Raw genomic sequence first — 12600 nt, forward strand, 5'->3', positions numbered from 1 at the left:
TAACTCATGATTTTCAGTTTTTAGAAATAAATCTCAGGAGGCTTAATTTGAGATATAAGTTTGAAATGCTTCACTTAAGAGTTTGCTAATAAAATAATACCTAGAGGTTGTTGGTTTCTACTGATTCAGGTATTACATCTGTCTTTAATATTGATAGAAAATGTGCTTCAGAAAATCAAGCATATCCCACAGGTTTATAAAAATATTAACTTTTAAAAAAAAATTAGCAGTCCTCTTATTGAAAAAAATTACAGTGTCCACTTTTTAAATTGAGGTATAGGTGTTTTACAGTGTGATGTTAGTTTCAAGTATACAGTACAGCAAAATGATTCAGTTATATTAATTATTAATATATGTCATTCAAGGTAATATATTGGGCACTGAAGATCATTAGTAGTGCTATGAAGATAATGAGATTTTGTTATATGTGAGATTTTTTTTGGTGTGTCTTATTGATGCTTTTGAACTGTGGTGTTGGAGAAGACTCTTGAGAGTCCCTTGGACTGCAAGGAGATCCAATCAATCCATCCTAAAAGAGATCAATCCTGGGTGTTCATTGGAAGGTCTGATGTTGAAGCTGAAACTCCAGTACTTTGGGCACCTCATGCAAAGAGTTGACTCATTGGAAAAGACCCTAATGCTGGGTAGGATTGGGGGCAGGAGGAGAAGGGGACGACAGAGGATGAGATGGTTGGATGGCATCACCGACTCGATGGACATGGGTTTGCGTAGACTCTGGGAGCTGGTGATGGACAGGGAGGCCTGGCGTGCTGCAATTCATGGGGTCGCAAAGAGTTGGACACGACTGAGCGACTGAACTGAACTGAACTGAACTGAATATGCAGGAAAACGGCTTCACCATTTCATCCTCAAGCAAGCATCTTTTCTTAAAGGAAGAGAATTTCTTCTGTTTTACTTCATCATGATCAAATAGGATATTATAATTAGGAGCTCAAATGAGAATTTCTACTTCTATACAAGAAGTAGAGAATGAATCCAAGCTTTTAAAACATATTAAAAGTATTTTGTCACATAAACTGTGTTATTATACTTTAATAATACTTTAAAGTATCTTTGAAAATAACAAAAAAATTTTTTTTCAGAGGCAGAGATAGCAAAAAAATCTTGGAGCAACTTAACCCTGATTGGCATAAATTTGTAGTTTAGCAGTTACTGCTTTTGTCCCAGATGGGGAAATGACAGGCCAAAGGATGACCCCTTAAAATATGTACCTCATGTGCTAAAGATTTGACACGCAGTGGTTCTCCCTTCCAAGACTCATTGGCTATGATAAATGGTTTTCTTGTCCTCACTGCATTCCCAAGAGATACATGGTGCCCAGTTCCTCTCCTTATCTCCAGGCTGATTAGGCCCCTGATTAGGCAGAACTTGGACCACTGAATTAGAAGATTATTTCCACTGACGCAAGCCTTTTAAACTAGACTCAGTGAACTAAAGGGAGGGACTGGATGATTTCTATTTGAAACTTAAATTTCTAATTGCATTCTAATCTCTTGTTGTTGTTGTTGTTGTTCAATCTCTAAGTTGTGTCCGACTCTTTGAGACCCCGTGAACTGCAGCACACCGGGCTTCCCTGTCCATCACCATCTCCTGGAGCTTGCTCAAACTCATGTCCATTGAGTAGTGATGCCATCCAACCATCTCATCCTCTGTCGCCTCCTTCTCCTCCTGCCCTCAATCTTTCCCAGCATCATGGGCTTTTGCAGTGAGTCAGCTCTTCTCATCAGGTTGCCAAAGTATTGGTGCTTCAGCTTTAGCATCAGTCCTTCTAACGAATATTCAGGGTTGATTTCTTTTAGGATTGACTGGTTTGATCTCTTTGCTGTCCAGGGGACTCTCAAGAGTCTTCTTCTCTTGTACCATAGTTTGAAAGCATCAATTCTTCAGAGCTCAGCCTTCTTTATGGTCCAACTCTCACATCCGTACATGGAAAAACCATAATTTTGATTATACGGACCTTTGTTGGGAAAGGGATGTCTCTGCTTTTTAATACGCTAAGTTTGACATAACTTTTTTTCTAAGGAACAAGCATCTTTTAATTTCATGGCTGCAGTCACCGTCTGCAGTGATTTTGGACCACAAGAAAATAAAATCTGTCACTGCTTCCACTTTTTCCCCATCTATTTGCCATGAAGTGATGGGACCGGATGCCATGATCTTAGTTTTTTTGAATGTTGAGTTTTAAGCCAGATTTTTCACTCTCCTCTTTCACCCTTATTAAGAGGCTCTTTAATCTCTTCGAAATAGAATTTTATTTTATTTTTTAAAGATATTTTTGCTATGGGTCATTTTTTAAGTTTTTATTGAATTTGTTACACTATTGCTTCTGTGTTACATTATGTTTTTTTGTTTGTGAGGCATGTGGGACATTACTAAGCTCCCTGACCAGGAATTGAACCCACAGGCCCTGCATTGGAAGGCAAAATCTTAACCATTGGACCACCAAGGAAGTCCCGAAATGGAATTCTAAAGCATCATGGCATATTAACTTAGAGCATCTCAGAACTATGTTTTGGGTAAACTGCTGTGATAGTATAATATGATAAAAACTTTATGTATTCATAGTTTCCCAGAAAGTCCTAGGTCTCGTGAAGGCACCTATTGTGAGTTCCCTCATGATAAAACCAAAGTCAGGATCCTGTTGAAATGATTTTATTTCAGCGCCATCCATCAGATGCTAATTTCAGAGCTGCATAAGATGGAATCTTGACTCACAGCCTGTCTTCTTTCCACCTGCAGTTTTTGAAGAGGAGTTACAACATTGCCTCCCTTGTGTGTTCTCTCTCTCATTCTCTCTGACTCAGAGTTCAGTATTTGCAAGGATGGTGAATAGGACATAAAGTACTACAGAATTTGTTTTAAAGCTTCTTTACTACAGTGACCTTACTGTCTGATTTCAGATCACTTCAGATTGTTTAAAACTATCATCAGAGAATATTTGTATTCTCAAAAATACAGTCCATATATCTTTGTCTTGCACAGCATCACATGAGAGTTTCAGATAGCATTAGTGTGCTCATATGTACCAAAGCTAAAAGCTAAACCATGCAGTTTGGTTAGAAATGTGTCTCTCAGTAAGGGTAGGAGAACGAAAAAGGAGTAGTAGAGGGAACATTAATTTTTGGAATCAGAGTCTTTGGTTTGAAACTTTGCTCAGAATCTTATAAACTTTATCAAGCTTTGGCAAGTTACTTCCTTTTTGGAGCCTCAGTTTCCTAGTCTGAAAAAGTGGAGTATAAAAGTTCCTATTTTGTCAGATTAAGATGGTAAGAAATACATATTTAAAATGTCTACCATAGAAAAGCTTAAAAATAGTAAGTAGTATAGTATTTGATAGTGTATGACAGTGGGGTTTTTGTTTGTTTGTTTGTTTTTTAGTGTATGATGGTGTTTTTTTTCATTGGACCTTCAAAAATTCCTTCAACCAGAGCTACTATTCTGCATTGTAATTCCTTTTCTCTTGCTAATCATGGTTTTTTCATTTTTACTCTTGGTATTAATGGTATTTTATAAGTGCCACTTCTCTGGCACTGGCTTGAAGCTGATTGATGTAAAGGAAGGTTACTTGTCAATTTCAGTAATGTTTTTAAAATGTGGAGGGGGGAGGGAAGGAGGGGAGACCTAGGGGGAGAGAAAGAGATTAATTCCTTGGCAACAAGGTAACAGATGTTTTGAGAATCTATTAAGTAGTACCTCAAAATATAAGACTGTAGATTTTAGAGGCTAGATTTTGGATCCTTGCGAGCCTTCCTTTTTGAAGTTTCAAAAGGTTATCTTAATACTGTGGGATTTATTACCCATTTGATTTTTTTTCTATCCCTGAAAGATAATCTCTGAGGTTCACTGAGCATTTATCAGAAGGTCCCTACTGTAGGGTGGGATTCACAACAGAAGAGCAGAAATCTTGGTCTTTAGACTGTTCTCACAAATAATTTTTGCACAAGTAATTCAAGGTCATCCTGCCAGAGCGGAGACTAAATTCTAATTGTTTGTGCAGTTTTTCTAATTATGTCCAGATGTCGGGCTCACTTTTATCTTTGGAAACCGTTAGCCTTCTTGATTCTTGTGGGATGAGCCAAAAAGCACAGACACGTGGTGCCTGAAAATTGGTTCAAACCCCTCCTGCCAGACCACGTGTTAGGATATGAAAGTAACGGATCTCAGTGTGACGTGACTGAAGGGCTCAAGGCCTATATTTTGGGGAAGATAAGGTGCTGCTCCACTAGAGTTAACTTGGTAAAAGGAGAGCCAAGAATAGCCATGGGGGAAAAATCTATTTTCCAAAAGAGGGTAGTCATAATGAAGATCAAAGGGAAAAGTCCAAAAGATAGACTTTGGCTCTTACGTCTAAGAGGCTGATAAACCAGTTTTGATCAGTTAGGGGAATATACTTTCCTGGTGCTCTAAGCTTTCCGACCTGCTTACCCTTGTTCAGCAAGAAGACGGAGATGCATTATGATCAAATTAAATGGGTCTCAAAGAAAAAGTAGATGATTCTCTTAAATGTTTATGCTCTAAAAAATATCAGCTTGGAACCAGTATTTGTTAAAAAGAAATATTTAACACCAACCAAATAATATTTATTAGGTATTCACTATGTGCCCTTACCGTGTGGTGTACAAAAAACCAAATGAGACTTTTGCTGCCAACCAGGAATTTGTAGGTTGAAAGGGAATGATGACATTTGTCATTATCGTTATCTAACATATATGGAGTCCCTGCTATATTCTTACCATTCTTTCTAATTCCCTATATATCTGGAGCTTTACCCTAGGTGCTTCTGATAGTGGTATTTATGTTGACATCACTTAGTTAAGGAGGACCTTTGCAGAGGAAAGTAGTAATGTTAAGCCAAATACTGGATAAGTGATTCAGAAAAGTGTTAAAGGATTTGTGAGAATTTAGATATACAGAGAGGCGGGAGGATGATATTCCAAGCAGGTGCAGACTCAGAAAGGAGGGGGTCTGTTATATATTAAACATTCAGTTTGGCTGAAGTGGTTGGGTGTTGCCCAGATATTGGAGGACCTTGAATGCCAGAGTAAGAAGTTTGAACTTGATCTTGTTGGTGATACGGTAGTACAAAGACATTTTGATCAGAAAAGTGATAGAGCAAAGGGTTTTTTTAAAAGGAGATTCAGTTGGATGATATGGAGTTTGAAAAGACTAGGAACAGTGAGACCAATTAGGAAATTGTTTCAATAACCAAAGTATGGATCATTCTCTTCTGTGAACCTTTTGTATCTTTTTGGGTATGCCGCCTCTATTGCTCTAGTCAGTAACACCTTGAAATCTGGATTTAGATCTCTTTGAATAGATATATGGTAGCATACTAGATTTAAAGAACCAGAGCATCATTGCCTAGAAGTCGGTTTACATAGAGGCAATTACCAAAACTGGTTCCTAGAAGAGTTATTTGGGTTGGACTCCAGGGAACCTTGTAACTTATCAATCTGCCAATTCTTAGTGGTTTCAAAGAACATTCAAAGGAATGTTTATGACCACATACAGAAACTTGGGTAATAACTTCTGCCATTAGATGGGTTAATACATGTAAAGCACTTAGGTGACCCAGTCTGGAAACCAAAAACCACACACATAATGAAAGTTAGATTAAAAAACAAAACAATAACCCTATGATAAGGCATATTATTCCATGTTAGAAGAAAACATTTGAGAGATTACCTGAGTTGTTTTCTTGTAAATATTCATGCATGAAACAGAGAAGAAAATGTAGACTTTTTCCAGTTCTGTAGTTTAAACCAGGTAGAAAAGAGTGACAATAGAAATTAAGGAAAGAGTAGATTGACCATTGTGGTTTACTTAGTGACAGTCGTAAAAATGAACATTTTAAATGGAAGGGCATGAAGTTTAATGTCTAATAGGTGATCATTCCAAAGGAAAAGAAGGGCCTCAGTCTTTGGTCAAGCTTCTTCGCAGTTATGACTGCCTTGGCATTGTGTTATACTTCATATAAATCCAGAAATATAAGTAAATAGAGAAGAGGAGTCCTCCTGTTTTTTTAATTGAGTTGTTGATATATAATTCACTCATTTAAAGTGTACAGTTCAATGAACTGTACACTTTAAGTGAGTCTAATTTTGTATGGACTCACCATGGTCAATTTTTTTTAATTTATTATTTTTTAATTGAGATATAATTCACATATAAAATTCACCATTTTAAGGTTACAGTTCTGTGGTTTTTAAGAATATTTTAGCAGGGTTGTGCAGTCATAACCACTGTTGAATTCCATACATTTTTGTTACCCCCCGAACCAATATCCTGTTAACAGTCACTTCTTGTTACCCTTTTCCCCTATCCCAAGGCAACCATTGATTTGCTTTTTGTCTCTTAAGGATTTGCCTATTCTGAAAATGTTATATAAATGGAATCACGCAAAATACAGCCTTTGTATCTGGCTTCTTTCACTTAGTTTGTGTGTTCAGGGTTCGTCAGTATTGTAGCATATATCAATAATTAATTCTTTTTCATAGCTGAATAATATTCCATCTGTATGGATATACCCGATTTTGTTCAAAATCTAATTTTTGAACATTTTGATCACCCTCTAAAGAAACTCTGTATCCATCAATACTCACTGCCCCAATAACCCTAGGCAACCACTAATCTACTTTTTGTCTCTATAGATTTGCTTATTCTGAACGTTTCATATAAATAGAATCATAGAATGTGATTTTTTGTGACTGGCTCCTTTCATTCAGCATCCTGTTTTCAGGGCTCCTCTATGTTGTACCATGTATCTGTATTTATTTTTATCTCCAAATAATACTCTACTGTATCTGTATATAGATGTTCTCACATTTTATTTATTCCTTCATCAGTTGATGATTTTTGGATTGTTGTGTCCTTCTGCTTTTACATAGCATTTTTCAAAGAAAACTAAATATAAGATACAGTTGCTTATGAATTTGCCCTTTTGTGGACTTTGACAGATTGTCCACTTAGCTTACCAGGTGCTGCTTACAAAGAGAAACAGGCCAGTCATAATGTAGGAATTCAGGCTTTCCTTGCATCAGATGAAAGAATCAGACCAAGACTTGGCTATTTTCCAAGTTTGACTTTTCTATTGAGTCCATTCTCCCAGTGGCTTCAGGTTTCTGGTATTATCATTCAGTGGAACGTCTTCATTTCCTAGGGTACACCTGAGAAAAATACCACTGCTCACGTTGAAACACAAAGCCCACCAGCTGGCAGAAGCCCTGGGGACAGCACTGCCTTTAGTCAGCGGGGAGAGGTTCTCTGACACCTTTCAATGTCGTCAGGCTTGTGTCCAGCAGTGCCTGATGGTCTCACTCAGGAGTGCTGAAAGAAGAGTCCAGAGATAAGGTTACTGGGAAAATTCCATTCCCCCAGTCTTTCCACACTCAACCTAATGGCAGTTCGGACATGTCAAGAATCTTCATTTTGATTTTAGAGCATTTGCAATATGAGAAGCAGCCTTGAAGCCTGATGCTCAGGGTTCGGACCCTCTCTTTGTATACCCTTAGGCAGATTTCTCATCTAGAAAGTGGAAATGATAGTGGTGGTGGTGGTTTAGCTGCTAAGTTGTGTCCGACTCTTCCGACCCCATGGACTGTAGCCCACTAGGCTCTTCTGTCCATGGGATTTCCCAGGCACGAATACTGGAGTGGGTTGCCAGTTCCTTCTCCAGGGGATCTTTCCGACGTTGGGTTCTCAGAAGATGGGAGGACCAAGGGAAACAATACATCGTGTAGCACTTGGTAGGTGCCGACAAGGGCGAATCATCTTCCCTTCTACTTGATTTACATGGTGTTCGTGAAGTTTGGATGGCAGCATCCTGTGGAGGCATCAAGTCAAGGGCCTGAAACTTAGGAAGCATTCAGTCAGTGTTAGTTGCCTTTGAACCTGAGTTCCCAAAGTCTGGAATTCCTCTTGTAGGTATAGTTCGATGTGTGGGGGGTGTGATGGAAAGAGATGGAGACAGATCTCAGATCTGTATAAGTCAGTTTTTGCTGTGTAACAAACCACCTCAAAAGCTTAGTGATCAGCTGGGGCTGATTGACTTCTGAAGACTTCATCTAAGACCATGTTGTCGAGGCTTCTCTCTGCTTCCAGGTTTTAAATACATTGCATTTACACATGTTTTCTTCTAGTACTTATGGTTTCCATTTTTATAATTAGAGCTCTTTTTCATTTGGAGTTTTCCTGGTTGAAGATAGGAGGTGTGGTTACAATGTAGTCTTTCCCCAAACAGCTGTCCAGTTGTTTGATATACATTTAGGCTTTCTGCTTTGTTCTGGTTATTCTATTCTCTTCAGCTGGGCTGAACCAGTCCTTTTTTCTTTTTTTTTTTTTTTTTTGGTTGTTTGTTTTTTGCTGCACTGTGTGGCATAGAGAATCTTAGTTCCCCTGACCAGAGAAGAAGCCCATCCCCCCTGCATTAGGAGCACAGAGTCTTGACCACTGGACCACCAAGGAAGTTCCAAGATATTGTGTGTAAAAGTACACTGCTTACTGCCTATGTCAGCCACCTGTAGCGCTGTCACAGTTGCTTGGTTCAAGGAGGCCCTCTAAACACCCGTTTTTATTTGTAGGATTATGGGTAGACTTGCTGCCGAGTTGTCTCTGAGCCAAACTTCTCCTCTGGTGATCTCCATAGGAAAAGACTGACCAAAAGGACTTAACACCCCCATTTCTACAAGTTTTATTTTGTTTCAGTTCCTTCAAAACTATATTATGAAATAATACCTTAAATTTAACTTTAAAAGTGAGCAAAGTAAGTGTAAAAAGGACTTAATATCATACCTAGAACAGACAAAACAGACATTGAACACAATTATTGACTGCTCCTAGGAAATATTGTGTTTAATCCCTAATAAATGAGAGGGCAACAGTGAAGTAAGCTACTGTCAGCATCTGCTGCTGCTGTAAGTTGCATCAGTCGTGTCCAATTCTGTGCGACCCCATAGATGGAAGCCCACCAGGCTCCTCCGTCCCTGGGATTCTCCAGGCAAGAACACTGGAGTGGGTTGCCATTTCCTTCTCCAAGGCATGAAAGGGAAAAGTGAAAGTGAAGTCGCTCAGTCGTGTCTGACTCTTAGCGACCCCATGGACTGCAGCCTACCAGGCTCCTCCGTCCATGGGATTTTCCAGGCAAGAGTACTGGAGCGGGCTGCCATTGCCTTCTCCGCTGGCAGCATCTGGAAGTGGGCAAATCTGGGATTGGCTGCTGTTGAACTTGGCAGTGGTGATGGTAAGTAAGACAGACGTGTGAGAGGCAGTCAGGGTGCTGGCTTGAAACTAGGACTGAGCAGATGTCAGGAAATAAGACTGCAGGGAACAAGGGTGCTTGGAGAGAAACGCATGCTGTTCTTTATGTTCTGGGTCCCTACCTGTTCACTTCTTACAGTTCTGAACCTTCTAGTCTTTTTTCCTGGTTACTGGGGGAAAAGGCAGTATAAATCCACATGCAAAGTACTGAGGGGAAAAAAAAAGCTTCTGTACTTCCCAGTATTAGATTGCTGTGAAATAGGTACCTTCAGCTAACTAGGTTTTTAAGTCATTCCAGGTAAAGTTGCTCTTTCTGCGATTGTTACTAGTTCTAATGAGTAACTGCTGTGTTCTGCTCTCATATTGTAATTGCTGTTACATAACCACTGATTCTGCTCTGTAGCTGCCCTGCTATGGGACTGCTAACCTAAGTCCTTCGACCAGTCTTCCCCGACCACCTGTCTTATAAGATCTTGCCAATTCCTGGGCATATGAACTCTTACAGTCAACTCTATCTATTTAATATCCTCTACGATCTTCTTTACAGAGTGAAGTAAGTCACAAAGAGAAAAACAAATATCATATATTAACACATGTATATGGAATCTAGAAAAACGGTACAGAGGAACCTGTTTGTAGCACGGGGATAGAGATGCAGATGTAGATAACGGATTTGTGGACACAGCGGGGGAAGGAGAAGGTGGGACCAGTTGCAGGAGTAGCACTGAAACATACACATCCCCACGTGTAAAACAGATAGCTGGCGGGAAGCTGCTGTATAGCACAGGGAGCTCAACCCCGTGCTCTGTGATGACCTCGAGGAGTGGGATGGGGTGGGGGGTGGGAGGGAGGTTCAAGAGGGAGGGATATATGTGCAGTTATTTCTGATTCACTGTTACATGGCAGAAACCAATACAGCATTGTAAAGCAATTATCCTCCAATTAAAAATAGATTTAAAAAAAACTTTGGATCAAGGAAAAAATATTTAAAAGAATTCAATAAAATCACCTATAATCCTGCTATCAGAGATAAATCCTGTTAACATTTTAGTCATATTTTTTTCTAGTCATGTTTTTTCTCCTATGTATATAATTTTACCGAGTTGAGAGTGTACTGTATATATAATATTGTATCTTATTTTTCCTCCTGAACTTTATCATAAGCCATTTGTAAACAGTGTTTTAAAAGTTATATAATATTTCGTGGAGCGCATTGTGACATACTTGGATTTTCTTTTTCAGACCTGTTTTTCTCATTCGTCAAATTAGATCATGAGATTGCCAAGGGAAATCAATCAGTCTGTGGTGTCATCCCCTTTCCTGACTCTAATGCCTATGGAGCATATTATATATGTAGACGATTAATAAATATTTTGGTTTGTGTGCCTCTTTTCAGTCTAAATGTTATAGAAACTCTGCTCTCAGGGATCCTAAAACTATGACTTGCAGCTGACTCAGTCATTGCATCACCAAGTCTTTCCATTTAGAAAAAGAAACCCAGAGGGGGCCATGAATCCTCTGAAATCCTATGGAACGTATTATGAATGAGAATTTTTTGGGTGCATTTTCCTGTACGTTTCACTAAACATTAAAGGATTATCTAACAAAAAGCCACTGATTCCGTAACAGTAGCCCACCTGGAGACAGTCATTTACTAAACTTGTCTGAAATCTGAGATGGTATATTTCACCTCGTATTTGTCTTGGTTTTCAGGAAGGGACGAGACCATGCAGCCTGCCAGACCATCGTTCCTTGAATACTTCGAACAAAAAGAAAAGGAAAATCAGATCAACAGCTTCAGCAAGAGCGTCCCTGGCCCACTGCAGAACTCTTCAGATTGGAAAGTTCCACAGGATGGAGACTATGAATTCGTAAGTAGAGTTGGAAGCAGATGGTCATGTCTGCCAGGGAAAGCTGTTTGAAAGAGCACACATCCAATTCTGTCATTTCTCTCAAAGTGCAAAGTGCTTGAACATTTTCTTGTGCAGCTCACCCGTCCTCTAAATGCCCCTGGCAGCAGCTCCTGTCCCGAGGGCCTCCAGGGTCTTGAGACAACATTTTGACTGACATTTGAGCCATTCCAAGGACCCCCAATTAGTGGCATCTTTTTTTGTGACCATCCAAAGCAGCTTTAATAATTATGTCCTCACTTGCCATTTTTCCTTTAGTTGAGTTTGAAATTGTTAATGGTAAAAGAAATATTCAGTCATCTGATGAAGATGCACCGTCTTTCATAGTCTATCTGGGCTTGTGATTTTATATTTAAGAATTAGACTGGAGGGAAATTAGTGCTGCTTTATTGCGTCTTTGTTGTTTGGTTAACCATTATCCTAATATTAGGCTCTCTGAGAGGATTATTCTGAATTTTGTTTGAGGCTGAATATTAAATCATTCCAAAGTTTCCTATGAAAAACTCGGCGTGTTTTCCCTTTTTCTGCTGTGGGCCATTCTCCCTCAACCACAGACACTTGTTAAATGTTTGCAGAGATTTAATGAGTAGAGTCAGTAAAAAAAAAAGTGGAAAAAAATAAGCTAACGGGTCTGCATTCCTTTTCTAGAATTTTCTCTTTAGGATTATTTAGTTTTTATATTTGTCAATTCTATCATAATTTTGTTATTGTTTATAAGAGCTTAGTTTGGGCATTCTGTTTGGAATGGGGGAGACTTTCCAGTCCTGGCTTTCTCCTGTCTTACTAACTGGCCCAGAGGAAATGGTGTCATTCTTCCATAACATAGTTTCTGCTTTTGTAAGAGCAGCAGGAATGTCATATACAACTAAGGATAACAATCTTCTGAGGACCAGAATAACTCACCTGAAGTTACTTAACCTGTTAGTCCCTGAACCCATGTTAGGACCCAGGTTCCTTTGTTTTTATCATCTGTCTGTTTATTCACTGATTTATTCATCATCTGCTATTATCATCTATTTTTTCATTCATTTATTTATTAGCTCTTTGCGTGCCAGTATGTGCCTGACACTTTGCTAAGGGTGTAGGGGTGAACAGAACCATCAGAAACTCATTCCTCATGAAGGTTCATTTTAGAAGAAGAAAAATAAGAAAGTAAAATAGTGTGTCTGATGGTGTTAAGTGTTGTAGAAAGGGTGGAGCAGGAGAGGGAGATGGGTGAGGAAGGGAAGGGGAAAAGGAGGGGCAGGGGACTGTGTGTGAGTGTGTGTGACTATGTAGTTTTAAATAACGAATTGAGGAAGGTCTCATTGGTAAGAAGATAAGAGTGAACTTTGTGACCATCCAAAGTGGCTGGAATAGCAAGTGTAAAGTCCCGAGGCAGCGATTTGCTTAGTGTGTTGGCAGACAGTGAAGT

General features: G+C 39.1%; 1 protein-coding gene across 4 annotated transcripts in view; it reads left to right on the top strand.

Annotated features, from left to right (window-relative positions):
* Positions 1-12600, top strand: part of STK4 (serine/threonine kinase 4) — a 93404-nt gene that overhangs the window by 37838 nt on the left and 42966 nt on the right. For all 4 annotated transcript variants that reach the window (XR_014073163.1, XM_081557095.1, XM_081557093.1 and 1 more), the window contains exon 10: positions 10990-11147. Coding sequence is in view for 3 of the 4 variants with exons in the window: in XM_081557095.1 (XP_081413221.1) it covers positions 10990-11147 (158 nt within the window). In the remaining variant the exon portion in view is untranslated. The remainder of the gene's footprint in view (positions 1-10989; positions 11148-12600) is intronic.

Source organism: Giraffa tippelskirchi, chromosome 13, assembly GCF_054371585.1.
Source record: "Giraffa tippelskirchi isolate mGirTip1 chromosome 13, T2T-mGirTip1v1.2.pri, whole genome shotgun sequence".
Lineage (NCBI taxonomy): Eukaryota > Metazoa > Chordata > Mammalia > Artiodactyla > Giraffidae > Giraffa > Giraffa tippelskirchi.